At 49.9% G+C, this 22295-nt stretch overlaps 8 protein-coding genes across 8 annotated transcripts; 5 read left to right on the top strand and 3 right to left on the bottom strand.

Annotated features, from left to right (window-relative positions):
* Window positions 1-631: 631 nt before the first annotated feature.
* Window positions 632-1767, top strand: AFUA_3G03870 (putative endo-1,4-beta-glucanase; the record flags this gene model as incomplete). The annotated part of the gene is made up of 2 exons (XM_743614.1): window positions 632-961; window positions 1069-1767. The coding sequence occupies 2 exons, from the start codon at window positions 632-634 to the stop codon at window positions 1765-1767; spliced, it is 1029 nt and encodes a 342-aa protein (XP_748707.1).
* A 43-nt stretch (window positions 1768-1810) lies between these two features.
* On the bottom strand, window positions 1811-3120 carry AFUA_3G03860 (3-hydroxyacyl-CoA dehydrogenase family protein). The gene has a single exon (XM_743613.2). It carries the CDS (start codon window positions 2912-2914, stop codon window positions 2033-2035), a length of 882 nt encoding a protein of 293 aa, XP_748706.1. The 5' UTR covers window positions 2915-3120; the 3' UTR covers window positions 1811-2032.
* Window positions 3121-3358: 238 nt separating this feature from the next.
* On the top strand, window positions 3359-6956 carry AFUA_3G03852 (C2H2-type zinc finger protein; the record flags this gene model as incomplete). Its single annotated transcript, XM_001481549.1, has 10 exons — window positions 3359-3491; window positions 3557-4217; window positions 4534-4673; window positions 4736-5325; window positions 5370-5520; window positions 5567-5667; window positions 5722-5969; window positions 6018-6631; window positions 6677-6853; window positions 6898-6956. 10 exons carry the CDS (start codon window positions 3359-3361, stop codon window positions 6954-6956), a joined length of 2874 nt encoding a protein of 957 aa, XP_001481599.1.
* Window positions 6957-7341: 385 nt separating this feature from the next.
* Window positions 7342-9284, top strand: AFUA_3G03820 (allantoate permease family MFS transporter; the record flags this gene model as incomplete). The annotated part of the gene is made up of 8 exons (XM_743609.3): window positions 7342-7633; window positions 7683-7798; window positions 7843-7909; window positions 7959-8110; window positions 8144-8426; window positions 8480-8770; window positions 8815-8928; window positions 8981-9284. The coding sequence occupies 8 exons, from the start codon at window positions 7342-7344 to the stop codon at window positions 9202-9204; spliced, it is 1539 nt and encodes a 512-aa protein (XP_748702.2). The 3' UTR covers window positions 9205-9284.
* A 353-nt stretch (window positions 9285-9637) lies between these two features.
* On the top strand, window positions 9638-10495 carry AFUA_3G03815 (uncharacterized protein; the record flags this gene model as incomplete). Its single annotated transcript, XM_001481548.1, has 4 exons — window positions 9638-9664; window positions 9861-10049; window positions 10099-10331; window positions 10432-10495. 4 exons carry the CDS (start codon window positions 9638-9640, stop codon window positions 10493-10495), a joined length of 513 nt encoding a protein of 170 aa, XP_001481598.1.
* Window positions 10496-10590: 95 nt separating this feature from the next.
* On the bottom strand, window positions 10591-11878 carry AFUA_3G03810 (uncharacterized protein; the record flags this gene model as incomplete). Its single annotated transcript, XM_743608.2, has 3 exons — window positions 10591-10988; window positions 11042-11456; window positions 11525-11878. 3 exons carry the CDS (start codon window positions 11876-11878, stop codon window positions 10591-10593), a joined length of 1167 nt encoding a protein of 388 aa, XP_748701.2.
* A 413-nt stretch (window positions 11879-12291) lies between these two features.
* AFUA_3G03790 (Hsp70 family protein) lies at window positions 12292-14489 on the top strand (the record flags this gene model as incomplete). Its single annotated transcript, XM_001481547.1, is given in 10 exon segments — window positions 12292-12388; window positions 12438-12961; window positions 13008-13052; window positions 13105-13177; window positions 13225-13451; window positions 13454-13473; window positions 13528-13630; window positions 13679-13812; window positions 13859-14072; window positions 14121-14489. Coding segments are annotated over 10 exon segments (1806 nt in total).
* A 994-nt stretch (window positions 14490-15483) lies between these two features.
* On the bottom strand, window positions 15484-17182 carry AFUA_3G03780 (phosphotransferase family protein). Its single transcript, XM_743605.2, has one exon. It carries the CDS (start codon window positions 17061-17063, stop codon window positions 15684-15686), a length of 1380 nt encoding a protein of 459 aa, XP_748698.1. The 5' UTR covers window positions 17064-17182; the 3' UTR covers window positions 15484-15683.
* Between the last annotated feature and the right edge of the window lie 5113 nt (window positions 17183-22295).

Here is a 22295-nt window from a genome sequence, read left to right as displayed (position 1 = left end):
GGACCTTTCCTTTCTGAGTTTGGACGCAACAGGGTATCCTGCAGAGGATGGAGAGTAAATGCACGAACAGCCGACAGCTGCAAGGATTTTTCCGGGGAATCAGACTATATCCATCTATCTTCGGCACATGAACATCCCTGTCGTTGTCGGTGACACTCGACACTAACGTGGAGTCTTTGTGTCTATCCTGTGACTCTCTCGTCCTTATGGTGGTAAAATCGAGCCCTGGGCGCGTCTGACTTTCCGACGATATATGAATTGATATCTGTTGCATATTCTCCGGCAAATTTGTACTTGCAGCGTTTAGGCCACGATTGCATGCTGTATCACTTGTACGCAATCTATCTCGTTCAACGAGGCGCCTAGACGGCCGATCCTACTGGGTCGCTGGACGACATGGACTTGATTCCCTTCTGGCACCCAGCATGTGATGCTCTAGCCCCTGGAACGGATGAAATTGCCAGTTCAGCTTCCTGTAATGCCGGCTAAAACGAAGAGTTGTTATATAAAGCCTTTCTCTTGTAGCTAACTCCAACCAAATTCCTCTCTTCCTCCGACTGGAAAGAATCCACTTCAGATCACTTTTGGCTATCAATTCCACTGATTGCACAGGCTCCTATCACCGTTCAGCATGAGACACGTTCAATCTACGCAGCTGCTTGCAGCGCTTCTCCTCACTACCCGCGTCACAGCTCATGGTCATGTTACAAACATCGTAATCAACGGGGTTTCGTACCGCGGATGGAATATTGATTCGGATCCCTACAATCCTGATCCGCCGGTGGTGGTAGCGTGGCAGACCCCCAACACGGCGAATGGCTTCATCTCCCCAGATGCGTATGGAACGAACGATATCATCTGTCATCTCAACGCCACCAACGCGCGAGGGCATGCTGTGGTTGCGGCGGGCGACAAAATATCCATTCAATGGACCGCTTGGCCAGATTCCCACCATGGACCAGTATGTTCTCTTCGTTCGGCGGCGGCGTATGCTCAATAACGGAGCCGTGACGCGAGCAAGCCAAAATGTTCATCAAGCAAATGGGGGATGATATTAACTGGGTATAGGTCATCGACTACCTGGCGAGGTGCGGTTCGAGCTGCGAGACGGTAGACAAGACGACTCTGGAGTTCTTCAAGATCGATGGTGTTGGGCTGGTGGACGGCTCAAACCCACCGGGGGTCTGGGGTGACGATCAGTTGATCGCGGATAACAACTCGTGGCTGGTGGAGATCCCTCCGACCATTGCCCCGGGCTATTATGTTCTTCGACATGAGTTGATTGCGTTGCATGGAGCCGGCAGCCAGAATGGAGCCCAGAACTACCCCCAATGTTTTAACCTTCAGATTACAGGGTCGGGGACCGCGCAGCCCTCGGGTGTGAAGGGCACAGAGCTCTATTCACCCACAGATCCGGGCATTCTGGTCAATATCTATAACGCGCTTTCGACGTATATAGTGCCGGGTCCCACGCTCATTCCCGGGGCTGTGTCAGTTGTGCAGTCCAGTTCGACCATCACTGCGTCGGGAACGCCGGTAACTGGCAGTGGTAGTGCTCCGACTACCAGTGCCACTACAACGCTGTCCACGACAACCAGGGCCACCACGACCACAACTACGACCACGGCGGGCAGCTCGACTTCAGTTCAATCGGTCTACGGGCAGTGCGGTGGCAGTGGATGGTCTGGGCCCACAGCCTGCGTTACAGGAGCCACATGCACTTCCTACAACAGCTACTACTCCCAGTGCATTCCAACCGCCTCCTAGTCTGCTTGAGCGCCGTAGGAACCGGTGGTCCCGTCGCGAGTTCGATGGGGCTGTCACACCGCAGGGTACATAGTTATAGGCAGTTTGACGAACCGATCAACTGAGTATGGAGTATGTTCGCTCTTGATTTCAAGCCTCGTCTAGCCATTCCGATTGAATCATGATACGGAGACAAGAGAGACAGAGAGCATGCTCCAATTGAGGCTCAGTTGTCCAAGTCCATGTTGGAGCTAGCTATGAGCCAAACTACGAAACATACACTCGTCTACTGAGCGTGGCCATTGCTCTCTTCAGACAGTAATCCCTTCCCAGATTTCCGTCCGAGAAGCCCTCGATCCACGTAATTCTCCTTCAGCCACTCGATAGGCTTCGCATCCAGCCCTCTCTCCTCCACATAATGCTTCTCGATATTGTACACCGTATCCAACCCCACCCGATCCATCATCTCACACGGCCCAACCTCCCCATGAAACCAACCCTTGAACAGTCGATCGATATCTCCGGCCGTTCCCACCCCTTCAGCCATCACTAGGAGAGATTCTCGCTTGATTGCAGCCCATATCCGATTGAAGATCAGCCCTGTCGATTCAACCTTGGCATGGATGGGCACGAATCCCGCTGCGGCGGACTGCTCCATCAGAAATGCAATGATGGAGGGATCCGTGTATCCGCAGGTCATGATCTCGAGATGATTCTGGTCCGGAGGCATGTAGTAGTGTCCGTTACACACGCGGTATCTCCGGGTGACCTGCTGGATCATCTCGCTGGATTTGTACGAGGAGGAGTTGGTGGCCAGAATACAGTCCGGTGGGGCGAGTTGGTCCAGGTGGCCGAACAGTTCAATTTTCAAGGGGAGGATCTCTGGAATGGCCTCAATGACCATCCAGGCGTTCTGGACTGCATCCTGCAAGGAGGTGGCGAGGAACACACTCCCTGGCTCAGTGCCGAGCTTGGTGCATTGTTCGGGCATGGCGTCGTTGATATACTTTATGGCTGAACTGGCGACTTCCGGGGACTTTTCATACAACTGAACCGAGTGCCCGGCTGCTGCCCACATCATGCATAGTCGACGCCCCAGAACGCCGCCGCCTATTACGGCGACAGGGCGGGCTATGGTATCAGGCTCGACCCATGCTGTTGAGATCATATTTATGTATTGTGGTAGCCTAGGAGGGTTTATTCAGGGGATTGAAATAGAGGATGCAAACTCTAGCACCGGAGACGAAGCAGACACCAGAAATTGTTATAAGTACAGAATGAGCCATGCAAAAGGTTCAGCGCCATTGGGGTCATCACAGCGATCTCGCTTCGACATGATACACATGATACAATAGTATTGTAAATACATACTCCGTACATATGGAGTACTACCGCAGACCCCACAACCCGCCGGTCCCACATGGCTTACCCCAAAGCCACGTGATACGGCGCCTTGTCCTATTCTGATTGGCTTGTGCCTTGCCTCGGACATCTTCAGTGTTGGGGTGGGGTAATAAAGGCCTCTCTGCGTCTGTTCCCACATAAGAGCGATTGGGGCTATCTTGCCTAACAGCATCCAGTTCTGCCCCTTTGTCGACCCCATCCATCATGAATGATGGCAACTCCCTCTGGGGCTTATCTGCCCACCCGACCATCACCTATTCTTGAGCCAATCCCCCATTACCCCAGCAATGCCATCCCAGAGGAGCGGGTCACATTACGCATGGGTATTATCTTGTCCAATGGTTGTAACTCGCATCATTGACAGCTCAAGTCTGTATTTTTGTGCGAGGCTAATCATGTGGCACAGGCGTTCGTGTCGACCACCAATTCACATTCCCCGCCATGAACATCGCCAACTGCATCATCCATGGCGAAGGGGAAATGTACTCGGTAGAAATCACCCACCGATGCACCTGCCGACGGCTCCTGCATGAGGAGCTGGTGCGGATGCTTCCCGGGTTCTTACGCGAAAATGACGTGTATTGGTTCCGCACCAGGAACCCCGAGACCAACATCCAACATACCTGTTTATTCGACGGCGCGGAACTCGAAATGCAGCTCGTGACCTCGCACGTCCCTGAATGTGGCTTCTGTTTTGCGCGGCGAGCGTTTATTGCCGAGCGGGATGCCTTTGACCGGCAACAGGGCCAGATGCCTCGGGGTTCGGCATCGTCGACTTCCCCGCGCGACCACAGTCTGAGCGCTGGGTGGACGTTCCGGGAGCCGTCCGATACGGAACGATTACGGGTGAATCGTCATGGGTGGGAGATTATGTTTGTTCTGCATCCTGATGCGCGGGAGGGCGCGGTGACTATCTCGAGGTTGCGGATGGAACTGTGTCGGCTGTTGTGCATTTCGGACCCGAGACGGGTCATCTTGACGAGTGGGCCGTTTACCTGGGGAGGAGATTTCCAGGAAGATGGTAAGGACTACTACAGCACTTATTTCGTACATGATTTGATTGTCGAGTCGCGGAGTATGAAGACGCCGAGGGGGAGCGCTCTCATGTACGTGCTCGAGGCAGATCCAATGGGACGACCATTATAGCATTCATCTCCACCTATCAAGAATCTTGTAAGACCTTGTAACGGAAACAATTCAAGAATGTGAGTTGGAAAACCTCGAAGGCTCCCGAGTACTAAGGTTACATCTGGGTGTCCATGCACAGACGTGTGGGTCAGTCAACCCCCGCAGTGGTGCCCCCGCAGGATTTGTTACGTCTCGTATGTTCGTCCTTGGCGAAAAAAGGATGAAAGATCCTGGGGTTGAAGAGATCAAAATCAGAGTCCACCCCATGAGCACCTCGAGACTAAACCCCACCGGCATGTCGACTGTCTCTGAGAACCCGACCCGTCCCCACCGTTGTGTTTACTGCGGCCTCTGCTTCAAGCGATCAGAACACCTGAAGCGCCATGTGAGGAGGCGTACGTCTTGGCGCTTTTCGCCGTCAAACGCCTTTGGTCCATTCTTGCTGACAGTCAATTAGACACCAAGGAAAGACCCTTTCGCTGTCGAATTTGCGGGGAGAGCTTTTCCCGAAAGGAATTGCATGACCGCCATCAACGCACCCGCCATGGCGCGACTTCAAGCATTCCATTGCCGGAAATTGTCGAATCAGAGCCATCGGCAGCCACCCAGCCGAAGTCATACTCATCAGGGCAGGTCGATGCTGCTCAAGGTGACTCTCCCAGTCGAGCACCATTCCCCTCCTTTGTTGAGGAGCCGGGACCAGCATTGCACGCTCCTTTAGCGCCAGAGACACATCGACATGAGAATCTTTACTTGGCCGGGGCTCCAGGTAGTCCTGCGTTCCAAGAAAATGCGTACTCTGTGATCTCCGATCGGCGCCGCGAGTCTCGGCTCCAGACGCCTTCAGGAAGCGAGACTCCCCCGTGGCTGAAACTGCCCAGCGGGCTGGAGTTCGCATCGCTGCTCTCGGCATTGAATAGGTCTCCGTTATCTACGAGCCTTCCGACACCGCTACGGCTGAGTACACCGCAAAGCGAGGCGATCTTTGAAAATGATCGGAATGAGACTGCCCGTTTGGGGATCGAGAAAGCGCTGGAGGGCTTGAGGGTGCGTCTGAGGATACGAATACTGGATTCTGCTGACTCGCTCAGAGTATCAATGTCGCCGGGGGCGAAGAATATTCCCATCGCTTCAAGATCCCCGAGATGGATTCTCTCTACCGCTACTGGCACATGTTCTTCGAGATACCCCATAAGAACCTTCCGTTTGCTCATCCGAAGTCGGAAATCTATCAAATACCAGGTACAAACATTTCCCCCCTTTCGAGTGTATCTAACTGACAGAGTAGCGATTGCTATTGGAGTTCTCGCCGATGGAGCGATGTACTGTGACGAACCCGAGGTGGGCCAAATGCTGTTCGAGGCCTCCCGTCGTATTATCGCTCATCACGTAGGTGCAATTCGAATTCGTTTCTGCATTGTGCACAGAACTGATCCGTTCTAGTTGAACACGCTCTATACCCGCGAGAACAATACTATACCTATCTGGATCTTCACCACGCTCTTGCTGAACTGTGTCTTTGGTCTGCCGGGGGGCAAGTCTAGCGAGAGCGACATTACCCTCGGCAGTCTCGACAGCTTGATAAATCTTGCGCGGGTGATCGAATCTGGCCCGGCAATGGATCTCGTCGATCAGGCATCCACAGTGGAGGAGAAATGGAAGAGTTACATCGAGGGAGAATCTCACCGCAGGTAAGCTATGCCTACCGCTCGTGGGCCGACATTGCTGATCTTGTGTAGATCAATTTTGTGCTTCATTGTGGTGAGCGGGTTGTGGTCAGTGGCATATGAGCCAATCGTCAATGTTCTGGACTTTCCATTCAGTCTGATCGAATTTCCATGGTCGGAGACCTTGTGGAATGCTCGTTCAGCCGTCCAATGGCATGTACTCTATCAGAACCCGAGAAGTCGATCGCCGGGCAGCTGGTCAGAGAATGTGGAGGCCCTGCTGTTCGGTCGGCCGCAGCCATTGAACGGCCTGGCCTCTCTTTGTCTTGTGGTCGGGCTGCTACTCTACATCGATGGGCTCCGACGGGAAGCAGTTCTCGACGTGGTCGAGATCAACTCATACCTGCAGCATGCTCTAGATCAATGGTTCCTGATACATGACCGGACGAGTATGGAGAACCTGGCTCTCAATCATCTCTGCTATCCGGCTGCATATTATCTGCGCATCTCCCTGGTCGTGGACATCCGGCAGACAATGGACCTCATGCGCAGCAAGCAGTTTGCAGCCATGCGAAAGGTCCTCCGGGAGGGTGATTTAGTCCAAGCGGCTGCCTTTGCGCGCGCGGCTATGATTCCGTGGGTGATTAGCCGGCGGAATCAAACGTCCATGGTCGCTATTCCATGCGGTAAGCTACATCCGCTGCTTCATAGCAGTTATACTGACTTTCCAGGGGTGGTTATCGCGGAGTGGGCGATTGACGTGATGGACAACCAGCCCGAGGACTCGCCTCAACGGGAAGTGCTTCGGGGGTTTGAGAACTCGATTCGCGAGTATTGGCCTGTGGCACCCTTTGTGACTGCTGTGGATGTCTGGAGAGCAGTTCGGAGAATTATTGCTAATGGACCAGGTACGTTGTCGGTCCTCTGGGGTTGCTCTAACTAACAGTTGCAGTCACAACGGCTTTAACACGGAGTATGGATGCATATGAGATGTCCTTAGCATTAGCTTAAACAGTAGAATATGAAATTAATTCGGACCAATAGAAAAATAGACACCGAACCCATCATGCCATGCTGAATAAATACGAGTCTTACCCGGGCAGTGGCTGGTAAATCGCATCTAAAGTCCTATCAGCACCAAGCATACCAGTATCTAACTTTACGGCCACGCCACCGCAAGGCCTCGAAGGCTGGGCAGTGGAATGACAGCAAGGCAGCGGAACAGGCCCGTCAGAACCATTGGGAAATCCAGCCCACGGGAACACCCCACAGTCTGGGGTAAAAGTTGGGGTAAGCGATCAACATGGGGAAGCGGGAATCCATCGATATAAGTAGATCGACACCCTGCATCTTCCTTCTTTCATCACTACGGTTGCATCCCCCTCTATAAGCCATTATGTACGCAACTGACACCGATATCGAAAAACCCACCACAATGGGGGTCGAGCACGTGGCCGAAACGCCCGTGTCCTCCGTCAGCGAGAAACACACGCAGGATGCGGAGCAAATCCCCCACTTTACGCCGGAGCAGGAGAAACGGGTCCTCCGCAAGATGGATCTGCGGTTGATTCCCATGCTGTCTGTTTTGTATCTATTGGCGTTTCTGGACCGTGGGAATATTGGGAACGCGAAGATCGAAGGCTTGGTGGAGGATTTGGGCTTGACGTCGCAGGAGTATAGCTGGTGTTGTATGTCAACTTGACTCAAAACGGTTGAGAGGATGCTGACAATGTCCAGTAACGGTGTTCTTTTTCACGTACTGTGCGTTTGAGATGCCGAGTAATCTGCTGCTCAAAAAGTTGCGACCGTCGAGATGGTTGCCGTTTTTGATGATCTCTTGGGGGATTGTCATGGTACGTTTGCTGCAACGGAGGATGAACTCCGGCTGACGAGACAGACGTTGATGGGCGTGGTGCACAACTATGCGGGACTTCTGTCGACGCGCATCTTCCTCGGGGTTGCTGGTGAGTTCGCACGATATTGATATGCACTTGTCATCCTGACTTGCCGCAGAGGCTGGTCTGTACCCCGGCACCGCCTACTACATCACCATGTGGTATCCCCGTGAGAAAGCCCAGTACCGACAAGCTCTCTTCTTCAGCTCGGCCAGTATCGCCGGTGCTTTCTCGGGACTCCTCGCGTACGCGATTGGTGTATGTCTCTGGGTCCCCTTCTAGGACGAAGCTGACGGGGAATAGAAAATGGACGGGGTGGGCGGGTATGCCGGCTGGCGCTGGATTTTCATCCTGGAAGGACTTCTGACAGTTGCTGTGGCCCTTGTCGCCCCCTTTGCGATTCACGATTTCCCCGAGACGGCCACCTTTCTGACCGAGGAAGAGCGCCGATGGGTGATTCACAAACTGCGGTCTCAATCCGGGCGCGACACCACACAAGACGGGACCGACCATGAGGAATCGCGATTCCGCGTACGCTATGTGCTTGATGCGTTGACAGATTGGCAAATCTACGTGGCCTTGTTCAGTATGCTTCCCCTCTGCGTTGCGCGACGACGACTGGTTGGACTAATGGATCAGTGTACTGGGGAATCACCACCCCTCTCTACGGTATCTCGTACTTCCTGCCATCCATCATCAAGGACCTCGGGTACAAGTCTTCAACGGCGCAGTTGCTCACGGTGCCGATCTACATCACGGCCGCCATTGTGGCTATCGCATCAGCCTGGCTGTCGGATCGTCGCAAGCAGCGATCTCCATTCATTTTCTTCTTCATGTCGCTGATTGCCATCGGCTTCATCATTGTCCTTGCCTCCACTGGTCGGGGAGTGCCAGGGGTTGTCTACTTTGGTGTTTTCATCGCCGTCGTCGGTAAGTTTCTTGCCCACCAACAAAGCACCCGTCTGACAAGACAGGGATCTATCCTGCGTTCCCAGGAAACGTCACCTGGCTCAGCGTCAACCTGGCCGGCGACTACAAGCGTGCAGCCGGAATGGCCATCCATATCGGGTTGGGTAATATGGCGGGTGGTAAGTATCTTGATGCGTTAAAAAACAAAAGCTACAATGCTAATGTTTTCAGCAATGGCATCCAACTTTTACCGCGCGCAGGACGCACCCAGGTATATTCTGGGACACTCATTGGAGCTGGGGTTTGCGGTGGTGGGAATCATTGCCGTGGTGATCCTGCGGTTCTCGTATCAGCGCATCAACAAGAAACGGGATCAGATGGATGTCTCGGGCTATGATAACGCTCAGTTGGCCAGGATGGGGGATCGGTCGCCTCTGTTCAGGTATATGCTGTGATGGCTGACAATTGATCAAGTCACGATGTGATAATGGGCATTGAGAATTATTATGAGTGATGTTCCCGTAACCAAACCAACTTCGTAAAAAGGAGTCCGGATTTAAGCGAGACGAATTCTGGTTGCCGCGTGGTGATTGGTTGGATGAAAGCCCTCTACGGACCCTGTGCTAAGCTATCCTCGAAGCTTTCTACTGAACCGGAGTAGCTTCCGCCACCAGAGGCACTAGTTGTCTTAGGGCAGATTGGCTGCGCTCTAAACGGTCATAGCTGAGTCCAGGCTCGTTTCTGTGCTTGGCAGCTAGAGTCGAAAACTTCCAGGCATGTAATGCGTGAGGATGAAAGAGTCTTAACCTGATCCTTTCAGTAGGTGCGTGTGGGCCTTCCGTCCGTGCCTAAAGAGATTATCCTGTCCTTTTTACGACGCTTAGATATATGGATACACCGACCTATGTGAACCTGGTCTGGGTGTACGAAGATGATCAAGCCTCCTGATCAAGGCTCAAGCTAAGCTAACGTAGTGTTATCCTAAGCTGTAGCAAAATAGTAGCAGATATAGCAAATTTAGCTGGTTCGCTGTCTCACATGTGCTAGGTGTTCTTCCTTCTTTATGATCCTCTCATGCCCACTTTCAACTCCTAATACTGTCTACTACTAGCCCTCAACCGCTTTACCGCAGCATGGCAGGCACCGCCTCCCTCCGCGGAAGAGACTGGATTCCTTCGGCCTGCGAATCATCATCTGCGCATCTACGATTGCTCTTCTGGCCGTCACAGCACACCTAGCAACAGGCTGGGGAGGAGATCATGAAGAGGCCCCGGTTGTGCTCCCCATCGTTCTAGCCACGGTGAGCAACATATCTGATTTGGGGAAAAAAGCACGTCTAACGCCTACAGGCTTCTCTGGCAATTGTCTCAGACATCCTCGCTCTGTTCTTACATTTCCAGTATATCGGCTTCATCACAGCGACGGCCGTCCTTGACATCCTGGTCATCATCCTCTGCGCGATTGGGGTTGGCACCATCTCGACGGGGGATTTTGTCTCCTACCTGGGACTTTACTATTATGATTACCCGTCGGTGTTGGCGCAAGCGGAGATTGTCGTCTTTGCGTTGAACCTTCTTGTCGCGTACGTGTGCCAGTCCAGTCGCTGGGGATACATGAGACTAATGAGGTTGTTGAAGATGGGAGAGATTCCTTTCGATTATTTTATGCTCTGTTTCGTGTAGGGGGCGGTTGGTGGCTGAGGATGCTAAGGAGGTTCCGGTGCAGGTGCAGGCCAACTACGAATAGAGTATCTCTCCTAGATAACTCTTAATACTGCATACTGCATAGTGCACGTAATGAGAATACTGGTACTGGTAACTTCTGACTGATCGCCTCGCCCTTCATGCAAGCTGTTTTGAGGCAAACGGCGACAATGATGTCCCCTCCGCCATTACCTGCGACACCGCCAGCCGCCGTCCCTGCTCATCACAGATCTTTATGACCCTCGGGGTGATTACAAGTACCGCCCCCTGTCTTCCTGGATAGTCCCAGACAAACTCAAACGCACAGGGCTGTGCGAACAGCAACCGCCCCAATTCCGCCGCAGCAGAGGCTACGGACTTCAGATGCTGGAGCCGCTCTGCCCTGGTATGCGCGGGGTTGGCATATCCAGTGAAAGCGTCGACAAAAGGCTCTGCAAGCCCACTGCTAGCATGCTCGTCCACGTCGCGATCTCCCTGTTGGCGCTGGTAGAGGTACGCTGTCAGCATACGCCACTGAAATAGCACTTGGTCTGTCTCTGCGGCATGTCAGTTTCTCAGCGTCTACTGCCGTACGCAAGGCGTACGCTACCTGGTGTCTGATTCACGACTTGCGGACATGACGCGTAACAGGCAGGGAGAAGCGCCCCCTTCCCAGACCCGGGGGTGATCTTCTGCAGTAATTCCCGAACAAGGATATGGGTGAGGACCGCGCGATGTCTGCCTGGTTTAGTCAGCAAGGTTGCAATCGGTGACGGCAGGTACGGGGACTCGTAGCTTGCAAGAGACGTAGTCGGGTTGTGCGGACTGGATGCTGCTGCAGAAGAGTAGTAGTTGTCGACATGGAGACGAGCATGGTCGAATAAGGTGAGGATCCGCGCGCGAACTGTCTCGTCGTCGGCTGGGTGAGGGGCATAGAGCGAGGATGCGGATGCACCTAGATGTAGTGCTGGATGCTGCGGTGGTTTAGCTTCCGACAGCTCTGAGCCGCCCAAGCGTGTGCTTTTCTGCGCCGACGGAAGAAGAGAAAAGCACCCAGGATTGTCAGTGCGGCGGTGCCGATAATGCAGCCGACAATCGCCCCGGCTAGAGCGCCTCTGCTCACATTGTTCGGCGAGGATTGGGGAAGAAGACTGGTTTGGTTAGTCGCGGTGCTTGACGCAGTAGAGCTGGTGATTGTGCTGGTCGCGCTGGGAGAGATGCTAGCGGACGTGACGGAATTGATCGGCGATGAAGCTGAGGGAGAGCCTGGTATTGATGTACTGGTTGGCACTGCTTCTGAGCTTGATGGGGATATCGCCGCCGCGCGTGTGATGGTTGATGTGGTCGATTCAAGGCCCGGTAGAGGAGAGGACGATGTCGTGCTCAACGAAGCAGGCTCCGCTGCCGTTGTGTAAGTGCTCGTGGATGACGCTGTAGAAGTAGACATTCTGTGAGTAGGTTCAGGCGAATGTACACGCACTTTGGAATACCGCGAGCGAACTTGGGTCCTCTTATGAAATGAGACTGTAACCTCGCAGGGTTGGAAACATGCACATCCTTGAATCCGGCTGAGTGAACCAACCCAATCCATGGAAGAGGACTTAGTCCGGACTCGGCAAGGCTGTGATTTACGGCGCAATTCCCACTTCGAGACTGGCAAACAATCCTGGCGCATTGCTGACTCGCTAGAACATTAACTACCCCGGTCATAAGATGCCGCGCTGTAGCTGCGCCGCAATTTCTCGACCCTGCAATTCCCCACGCCATGACCTTTCCGCCAAGGGTATTTTTGTCCCACGTCTCCAGGGGAGTAGGTCACAAAAACCTTCAATCGTGGCCAGCATTCTCTTCTATTCGACGATGGACGGGAAAGAAGTCGTTGCAGTCCATAAACCCTGGGATGATGACTGGGGACCAGATATCGTAGTTGGGGTTGATTTTGGGATGACCTGCACAGGTGCAGATCTTCCTTAAACTTGGATCTGTCAGACGCTCACGGCTAGCAGGAGTCGCCTATTCAATCGGCCCAGAATGGCTGCCCCCGAGAACCATCCAGCGGTGGCCGGGAAAGCTCATCAGTGAGCTGGCCAACAAAGTGCCCACTGCAATTGAATATGAATCTCCTTCGCACAGCGTCAAGTCATGGGGGTTTCTCTGCAACACCGAGGACCCGGCATCGGACATCAAGGAGTATTTCAAACTGCACCTGGCACCTGGCGCTCACCAAGGCGGAAAGATCACTCGGGCAGAGGCTCAGCGATGGCTCCAGGACTATATCCGTTGCGTATGTCAGCATGTCACCGCACATTTCAGAGATACTCTCCCCTCCTTTGCTGCTTGCAAGGTCGAATGGGTATTCAGCGTGCCCACAACATGGAAGGATGTCCGTATGGTTGAAGAAACGCGTCACCTACTGCAGCGAGCGATCAACATGAGCAGTCCGGGGATGTCCCCAGAGAATAATCGCGCCGTAGTTGGGCTCACTGAGGCAGAGGCGGCAGCTGTGTATGCTTGCAGGCAACATTATCAGGTCAGACTATCTACGGACCCTGCGATCAATGTAGTAACGGCTGCAGATGAATGACATCGTCTTAGTTTGTGATGCAGGAGGTGGGACCACAGTAGGTAGAGCGCGATCCTGTAATCCATTATCGACAGCTGCTAATTGTGGAGGATGTCAACATTCTCCAACTCAAGTCCGCCCGGGGCGAGCCAACAAAACTCGATCAGTTTGGCAGCGTCGAGGGTGTATCTTTTCAGAAGCGTTTAAAGCGTACGGCTAATCGTAGTCAGGACGACCCATTGGCTCAGTTTTTATCGACCGTGGGATGCATAGTCTGATTTGCGGGCGGCTATCCAAGCTTCATGATAGACTGGAAATGTCTCCATCGCATACCGCATGGAGGATGGTTCTCGGCCGATTCCAAAGACTCAAATGCGCGTTTGGCACCCCTGCAGCAGCAAATACCCCGAGCCTTAAATTAGACGTCCCCGGCCTCAAGCCGGGTGCTGACGTCCCCGAGGCCAGATGAGCATCTCTTGGTATGTGGCCGATGCGCTCGCACACAATGTACAAGATAATTGCTAATCTGCCAGGGATGATTTGCAACAATGCTTTGACGCAAAAATAGCCGAGATGTTCGACCTGCTCGATGGCCAAATCCGACACATGCATGATCGATTCGCAACTGAACGCATTGTACGTCAACTGCCAGGCTGATCTTGGCCCTTGGACTGACCCAACCAGTCATGCCTTATTCTGTCAGGGGGGTTTGGCAGCTCACCGTATGTTCGCAAACGACTGATGGAAAGATACGGCAGTGAGATTGGAAATGGACATGGCAATACTACGGCCATGCGGATTTTAATGGCCGAGGAACCGTGAGTCTTGAGCCAACAATGAAATGCCAGTGCTGATAATGCAAAGACAGCTTGCTGCCGTTCACGGTCTAGTCCTAGATCGCATCCAGCTACTTAAGCAAGGTGTCCTCACTTTTGGATCCCGATGCTCCCCAGTCAGCTACGGGATCATCTGCGACCAGCTTTACATCCCGGAAAAACACGCCGGAGAGCTTATCCGCCAGGATCCGCACGATCAGCTCAGTTACGCGATTGATCAGATAGATTGGTTGGTTGTCCAGGTACGTAGGCAATACAGACAAAAGTCACATATGTATTAACAACAGCAGGGCTCACCAGTCCCTCCAACCGGATTCTCCAAAGAGTTCCAGCTCAAACTAGAGCCCGGCCGGGAAGTCGAGACTTTCCAGGTCCACATTGTCATGTCACACTATCCGCCTGCGCTGCTTCCGAAAAGTATGTCTCACAAGGGGGTTGAGCGGGTATGCACCCTGCACATTTCGACCGAGGGAGTAGACAAGAAGCTGAAGAACCGCCACTGGTACAACCGAAAGCCGGTCTTCTGGAAGGGCACGTTTAGCGTCAAAGTGGTGGTCGGACCTGCAGACCTGGCTTTTCAACTGTGGTCCAAGGACCAAAGGATCAGAAGCAGCAGTCATCCGCCGATTGCACTGAAGTGGATGTCTGCCGGGGTTTAACTGTAGAAAATTGTAAGCATGTGTAAGAAGAGAAACGGGTATGGCCTTTGGGAATAATGGTTCTGTGTGAGATGATTCCACTGCTTGCGTGTACTCTATTGAAAGCTACCTGTTCTGCTAGGGGGGTTTGCCCAAACTTTGTAGTTTGTACCTATCTGTTCAGATGATTGTCTAGCATATCAGCTCATCTTTCTTGAACCGCGCACCACTCGTCCTCAACGCACTAGAGGGATCCAACTGTTACCATACGAAGGATAGGTTGGCTTGTCATCTAACCACTTTGCCCTCATCACAGCTGAGTTGCAGACCTGAAGCATCAGTGTCGAGAATAGCTTCAGCTCTGGGGTGAGAAAGCTAAGATGAACTTGATGCAGGGTGTCAATTAGAATCGAGGAGGGGAAGATTTTGAAAGTGTTCTTGTACTAGGTAACGGGGTAACTTACTTTTACTAAAGCCAAAGCGAGTTCTTTGAAGCCTTTGCATTTCATCAGAGCATAGGAAAACCAATGAGGAATACAAGCAATCCCGGTTATACATCAATCCCGCATTGCTTGTTCTGGAGGTGGAACGTATTGCACCAGCTTTCAATATTGGCTCTTATCCAAGAGAGGCCTTCAGATAGCTTCGATCGAAAGATGTTCTACAATTGTATACGCTGGCAATACATGTCCGTATCTTGGAGTCCTCAGAACAGCGGTATGAATACCCAACTGAAAGCTTAGGAACGAGCCTAGTAGGTCTTAGCAAATAGTCCAAAGAAGGAGACAAAGCGTTACTCATATGCTATAGACCAGTATAACTCGACCAAGTTCAGTCAGGTGCGAAGGACCGACTGATCCACCTCTGATATAATGCCTCATGAATACCAGTAGTGGCTATGGGATTCGGTAGGCTCCAGTAGAAAGCAACAATTTATCCCGCCAGGTCAAAGCGAGTACGTCTAACGCTTTGCAACGCACTTTTTTCCAAGTAATCAATATTCACTGTATACTATCGAGCCGTTTATGCTCCTATTCAATTTGCTGAACTTCAATCCTACTCCAGGGAATGGCTCTTGTCCCTGCGCTCTCGTGGAACCCCTCCAAACGATCTCTAGACTCACCCTGCAGTATCCTTCATCTAGAGGACCTTCAGTGTCCGCTATCATGTATGTGAGTGATCCTGCAGAAAGAAAAGAGAACGACAAGCATGCATTTACACCTTTTCTAAATACACTTCATTCGGTTCCCATGCTAAAACTCTTTCTTTCATGTGCTCAAATTTCTGATTCACCAGCTCTTCCATATAGTATTTCTCTTCTTCATCAAGGAGGTCAACCCTCTGTTTCCATCGATTCCCTTCTGGGACCCCACTAGGCCCAAAGAATCGACAGTCAAGTTTCTGCCAGAAGATAGCATCAAAGGCAAAGTTTTTCCTCGCCGCATAAGTGACCCAAAAGTGTCCACTTTCCCAGCTTTGCTGCATTGGACCGGAAAGTTTTTGGTCCTCTTTCAACCTTCCCTGCCTGATAGCCTCGACTTCTCGTTTGATAAGCACGTTTAGGAAAGTTTGTAGACGAGATTCATACACCTCTGTCCAAGCCTCAATCCCGTCTGGCCAGTACTCCGGCTGTTCGAGAAGCAACCACCATGGTGGTGCAAAGGAGAAATCCGCAGGAGCAGCATAGGTGAATTCCCAGTCAACAACCCCAACAATTTGCAAGTTTGCGTTCACCAGCACATTAGAGGGTCGAAGATCGTCACACCATAATTTTTTGAGCGAGGAGACAAGTCGGCCGTCCCTGGCGAGGTTACGGAAGAGCTGTCTAGGGACGTACTTCCCTCGACAATCATTCACAGAATCAACTGCGTCATTCCGTTGGTGAACCAAATGCTCAAGGTGTAGGTCTGCGAGTGCTTTATAATAAGAGGAAGCGTTCTCGAAGGACGTGGCTGGCAGCTTCGACCGTGGTAACGTTCCTAGCCGGATCAGTTCATTCATATTGATGGATAGAGGCCGGCGTGTTACTTCCCATGTGAAGTCATCCACCTGGGTAAGAGAACCTATCCGAGGAAAGGACAACTTAGGTAGCTGTAGCAAGATATCCGCAAGCTGTCCGTACAGCATTTCAAGCTTATTGCTATCAATATGTGGATCAGGGATCGGGCGGTTTTCAATATTGAGCCCGGGTGTGCTCAATGCCGCACCCAAATCCATGGCATGATCAATGTATTCCATGATAATAAACGGGCCCAAACCTAGAGGGCTTTCCTCCTTTGTGCCCCAGTGTAGAATGAATGGAACAGGAATTGATGTATTATCCTTAAGATACCTAATCACGGAAACCTCATTCCTGATTTTTTCTTCAGGGAACATGCTAGCACCAGGCTTTGGGAAGCGGATAACCGCTGAGCCACCGTCTTCGAATTCCATCCGAAACGACACCTTAAATGCTCCTGCTTTGGGCTCACATAACTCTGTAGGGACGCCTTTCCGATGCTTGACAACAAAGTCACCAATTTGTCTTAGTCTCAGTCTTGAATAGCTTTGAAACCCAAGCATCCACAATCGCGTCACTCTCTTCCCACGCGACATCGTCGGAGCGCATACGTGTCCGCATAGTTGCACACCCCGGACGTGAGTGGGTTAAACAGGATTGTAGCTGAATGCTGAAGAAAGATGATAGAATTCATGTCCAAATGCTCTAAATGAAGACGCAAAAACGGGGTGAGGGGAAGAATTGGGAGTGAATATTCGTAGAAGATGAATGTAAGCCTAAGGACTATTCCAAATTGGTGAAAGTCGATGGTACGTTGAGTGAGTTCATTGCATCTGCATCCCTTTTCCCTCCTATCTAAGGCCTAAGTCGTTGTTACTTGGGTGAGGTAATAGAAGTAAACTTAGGCCTTTGACACTATGATACTACTGGATTCAATTATAATAAGGAAATTATTAGCCTAAAAACAAGGATAACTGACCTTTTATAAGGATTGCAAGTTAGCCCAGCATTTATAAATCACTGGTAGGGGAGCGATTAGGGCTCTACATAGAGAAGGTAAAGCTTTAGGCAAGGCAATCTGAGTTTATTTTACAGTGGTAGAATGAATGCTATGAAGGATACATCTCTGGGAAGGAATTCACTGAATGTGTACCACGTTGATGCTGCCGAAGGCAGTGGTATTGCTCAGGGGGATTCTAGTGGGATCACCTCGACAATCTACGGCCTACACACAAGACAACTGTCTACCAGGTTATCCAGACATGCTCTTCTTAAAAAAACTGAATGGGAAGCTAGATATGTGAATGCAGATTGTACTCTTTCATCAGTCCTGATGTTGATGATGGATATATTACAATAGGGCTGATCCTTCTCTCAGAATGGGATTTAAATGAAGAAAATGAAACTAGAAACCCTATACACTCCCCAGGAAGTTAACGTAAGTAAGTAAGTAACAGACTGGACTGGATAAGTCTTTTACATTCTTCTGGGCTTTCTGCTAACTTCACCCACAGGCTAGGTGGCAAATCTTCAGTGTTCACGAGCGGCCATGTAACTGCTATACACACTCCTTATACGCACACTTAACCCATACCAGTCATTTTAGGTCGTGTAACATCTCCTGCTGGTTCAGATGGCATAGTTTACATCTATAAGGTGGCTAATATGCTGGTATTGATACTCTCTAGAAGGAAGAGAAAACAAGCACTCTAGGCCCAAACATGGAAGCTAGCGAGGTATACCTACGATAGCATCTGGTATGACCTATCTCATTTGTCTCAATGTGACCAGGTTGGGATATTTTCCCCCAGATGGGTCACGAAGAGCATACCATTCGACGGGTTTCACAACAGGCCCCCTCCTGCTTGATAACCTTTCAGCAACAGTCAGAGCATTCGGTGGAAATTTGTATCGTAAATTACACATTATTCTGCGGATATTGCATTTACAGGGGAGGATATTTGCGGTAGACTCTGTGTCTCTTATGAATAAATGTTACATGTGGTTGACGTCTTGGAGTGACTCAGACATGAATCTTAACTGAAACTTCCTACGGACCAAGCCTTTTCAGCCGCTCATCTGTCGAGAAGAATATTTCAGCAGTCGCATGGCCCAAGCCTGAATCGGCTGTCCCAGCTGTCCAGCGAGCTTTTGGTCGCCATCTTCCAGCAGTGTGCGGATTTTCCTCGGTTTTGAGTCTTATGCGTACATCAAAATTGATGTTATCTGTGTTTAATGATGGAGCCTGTGATATTGTTTCTGGAGTCATCTTCTGTGACTGCCACAGTTTTCGCCGAAGGACAAGCTGTACATGGGCTCGGCGTTCTTTGTGTAAAGTATTTGGATGGACACTCAAGACACGGTGAGAGAAATTGTGCATCGTCATGGACCAGCACACTGAATCTGCATATAGATTCCAAATAATAGAATGACGGCCTTAACGACTGAAGACCGAGTATGCAGCGAGCTGTCTTCGGTCTGAAGTTCATATTGAGGCTCTGCATCTCTAGATACAGCTACATGTTTCCAATCGGTCTGCACTAATTGTACGGGGAGAGCTGTTTCCCTTCGACAGCTGCATTTCATACGCAGTTCATCTCGATGTTGACAAGAGACGCCTCACTCCCTAGTTGTGGTGAATGCTCAAGAGTAGTAATGTACTCTCCAGACTGGTGATGCATTTTCCAGACATCACCGCCCCTCTAAACTGTATTCACGCTAATCATCGGGTTTTGAATGGGCGCCTTCATAGTTCCTTTATCATATTCAGTTATCTTTCTCCCAGCACATACGACCATAGGGTGTGGAAAACAGGGCTTCCCGTCCGCTCAGCCGTACTTAAGCCACACGTAGAACGTGGTCAATCCCTAGAAAGCCTTTTTGCTTCTAAAGCAGCGGCGTAATTCTTTTAGTATGAGTGCTGGTGATACGGGTGAGGACCCCGTCACCCCTGGTGATGATGGCTTACTGGTGGTGACGAGGGCTCCAGGGGGGTGACGAAGGCGTACTCAGAAGTCAACCACAGAAGATACAGTGATTGAGCTACTTTTAATGGGCTCTGCGCCCCGCAGAAGTAATGCACTTGATTATTCCTGAGTCCATACAGTGTTAATCCTCTCAACTTCCACCCTTCCATCGCACGTGACATCATATGACCATGGCTTCCGAGGATACTAAGTTACAAAAACTACTAGCAGGAAGTGCGCTTGCTCTCTTTGCAGGTTCAGGGTCCAGAGCTGGCGCAATCGTAGAATTAAGTTCTTATCAAAATACCAATGAGTGTCTCTACTACAAGGTTGGTGCTTACAATGTCTGCTCTAAGGTTTAGTTCTCTGATTCTTATATAAAGCATCTCTCATTCTATATAAAATAGAGCAGTCAGGCTGGGACAGTGAAGAGATAGGTAATAATTAATCCTTAATTCCTTAAAGGATGGCGCTACAGGGATGATGCAACTTTGTAGGCTATTTTCTTCTTTCACTCCTGCTCTTAAGACTACTGTTATTTAATCAGGTACTAACCCATGCTACTAGACTAAAAACTTAGTTCAGGAAACATCCAATTCTTATAATAAATTTTGTTTTTTAGGTCATCATCTACAGCATTGCAGATCGTGCATTTAAGGGCATATCTTCAGTTAAGGAGTTACTGGCCTAAAGACCCCCAAAGAGCAGAGAATCATAGACTCTACAGTGGGCTAAGACTGCTAAAGAGCTCCCCTTCTTCCAAATAGTTACTCCAAACAGACTAAAAGCGGACAAGGGGCTTACATTCTCCTCGTTGAGACATAATTTTACGAGTCTAGCCTAAAGAGATGGATTTAAGGACTAATTATACGTCCATGAAATTAGAGCAGAGCTCGTAAATAGGGTAGATTATAAGCTAACGCCGCCACTACATTTATTCCCTTCCCCCCTTTCTGCACACCTTTGCATAGATGCCTGTCCAGTACTAATAAACTATATAGCTAAAGCCTCAGAAGCTACGCATAGCCAAGCACTTGACCATCAAGATCACACCACATTCCTCAAATATCAGGCTCAACTCAAAGCATTGGATATGCAAGCTTTGATGTATGGTATAGAACCAGACTATAAGTATCAAGACATAGAACAGAGCATGGCGCATCATCATAATCCTAATATTCCTCTTCGCCTCGACGCTGTGACACTACACGAGTTTAAACATAACAAGGAAATCCTAAGACTAAACATAAGGATCGCTGACCTTTTGTAAAGGATCACAGGTCAGCCTAGCATCTATAAATCATTAACAGAAGAACAAGCCAGGTTATACACACAGAAAGCAAAAAAACTTTGAGCAAAGTAATCCAAGTATATCTCACAGTGGTGGAATAATTCTTACAAAGGATACATCTCTGGAAAGGGATTCTCTGAATGTGATATGACAAACCTATTTAAGATTTTCGCCAAATATATCCCGACTAGAACTTGCCTTCGTGAAAATCTATTCAAAGAAGTACCTCTTAATAGTAAGGTGGGAAGACAATGCCTTCAGGACATGATTAGTCTCTGTACATCAACAGAAAGAGTCGCGTACTATCCAGGGTTAACCCCTATTAATAGGCAATGTCCAGTCTGCTAAAAACCCATAGAAAGGTTTCCACCTCATTTTACTTTGAAGCCATATAACTAACAAGTTACTAGTGTTGCTTAGCAACTGCAAGATCACGCAAAGCATATTCTACAATGCCAGAGGAAGGCATTAAATACAGCTCCTTACCAGCAGTGCTATAAGAATAGCAAGAGAGCGCACCGCCATATCTAACAAAACTTCATGCAGTTCTGCTACTTATGTGCACAGCTATTATACAGCGAAGAAGACTAGAATCACCACTGTGGTTTTTATTTAGCTAATCTAGAACCCTAGTGTGGGTTGCTGACGTTCTGTTACACCCTTATAGCGCCTGGATTCTGCCCCTTCTGTCTTAGGGACAGTAACAAGAGACTAGATAAGCGTTTCAAGCAATGGCTGAATAAGGCCACGCTCTTAAATCATATTAATAGACATGTCTCCCACCTGCCGTCAGAGAACCTAGTTACTTGCCCTTATCCCTGTTATTCTAGAAAAGCATATAACAGCATCCTAGACTTTCAGCATCACCTTTTTGATGTGCACTCCATTAAGGAACCTCGCTCTAATTGCGTGACAAGGAAAAGGCATTAGAGTTTGGAGCCTGAAGAGTCGAAGCCGGAGGAGCAGGCGGTTAAGGCAGGAAAAAAAAGAAAATTTATCTAAGTTATTGTTGGTTTGAAAGGTTGCTATAACTAGAGAATATCTTAACCAAATTCCTCTATTATGAGAGGATCCATTCGCTTCAGAACAGGATAAGAAAAACTCCCAGCTTTTTGTATCAGGGACATACCAAAATATTAGCTCTTTAAGGTTGATTATGTAAACGGCCTGCTTAGTTATTGCTATAAGTGCTGACAATAGTTGACTGCGGATTGAAATAAGGACTAAAATCTAGAGCTTCTCCACGTGCGACAACAGCTCCTATTATGTTTTTAGAACTTGATTAAAAGAATCAGCGGGCTGATCATTTATATTATCTTCTCTGATCTTCTATACACTTTTAAACATGAAAGCATTCATTATTATAATGATAGCTGCTGGTCTAGCCATCGCGAGAGACTTCTCAAAGTCATGTAATGATATCACCCTTGAGGATTCGCGCTATCTTGTCGCGGAATGCCAACAAAAGAACTCTTCCTCCTAAGTCTCAAAGCTAGACCTCAATGCTTGCTATAGCAATAACGGGTTTAGTCTTAAAGCAAAGCTAAGGTTAGAGCATTAATATCAACGCA

Source organism: Aspergillus fumigatus, chromosome 3 (assembly GCF_000002655.1).
Source record: "Aspergillus fumigatus Af293 chromosome 3, whole genome shotgun sequence".
NCBI classification, from domain to species: domain Eukaryota; kingdom Fungi; phylum Ascomycota; class Eurotiomycetes; order Eurotiales; family Aspergillaceae; genus Aspergillus; species Aspergillus fumigatus.
The sequence above is the reverse complement of the archived record's forward strand: the minus strand, read 5'-3'. Positions and strand labels throughout refer to the sequence as shown.

What these genes read in the sequence shown, in the direction of transcription:
- AFUA_3G03860 (XM_743613.2), bottom strand. Translation starts at nt 2,914, where the DNA reads ATGATCTCAACAGCATGGGTCGAGCCTGATACCATAGCCCGCCCTGTC.
- AFUA_3G03780 (XM_743605.2), bottom strand. Translation starts at nt 17,063, where the DNA reads ATGTCGCGTGGGAAGAGAGTGACGCGATTGTGGATGCTTGGGTTTCAA.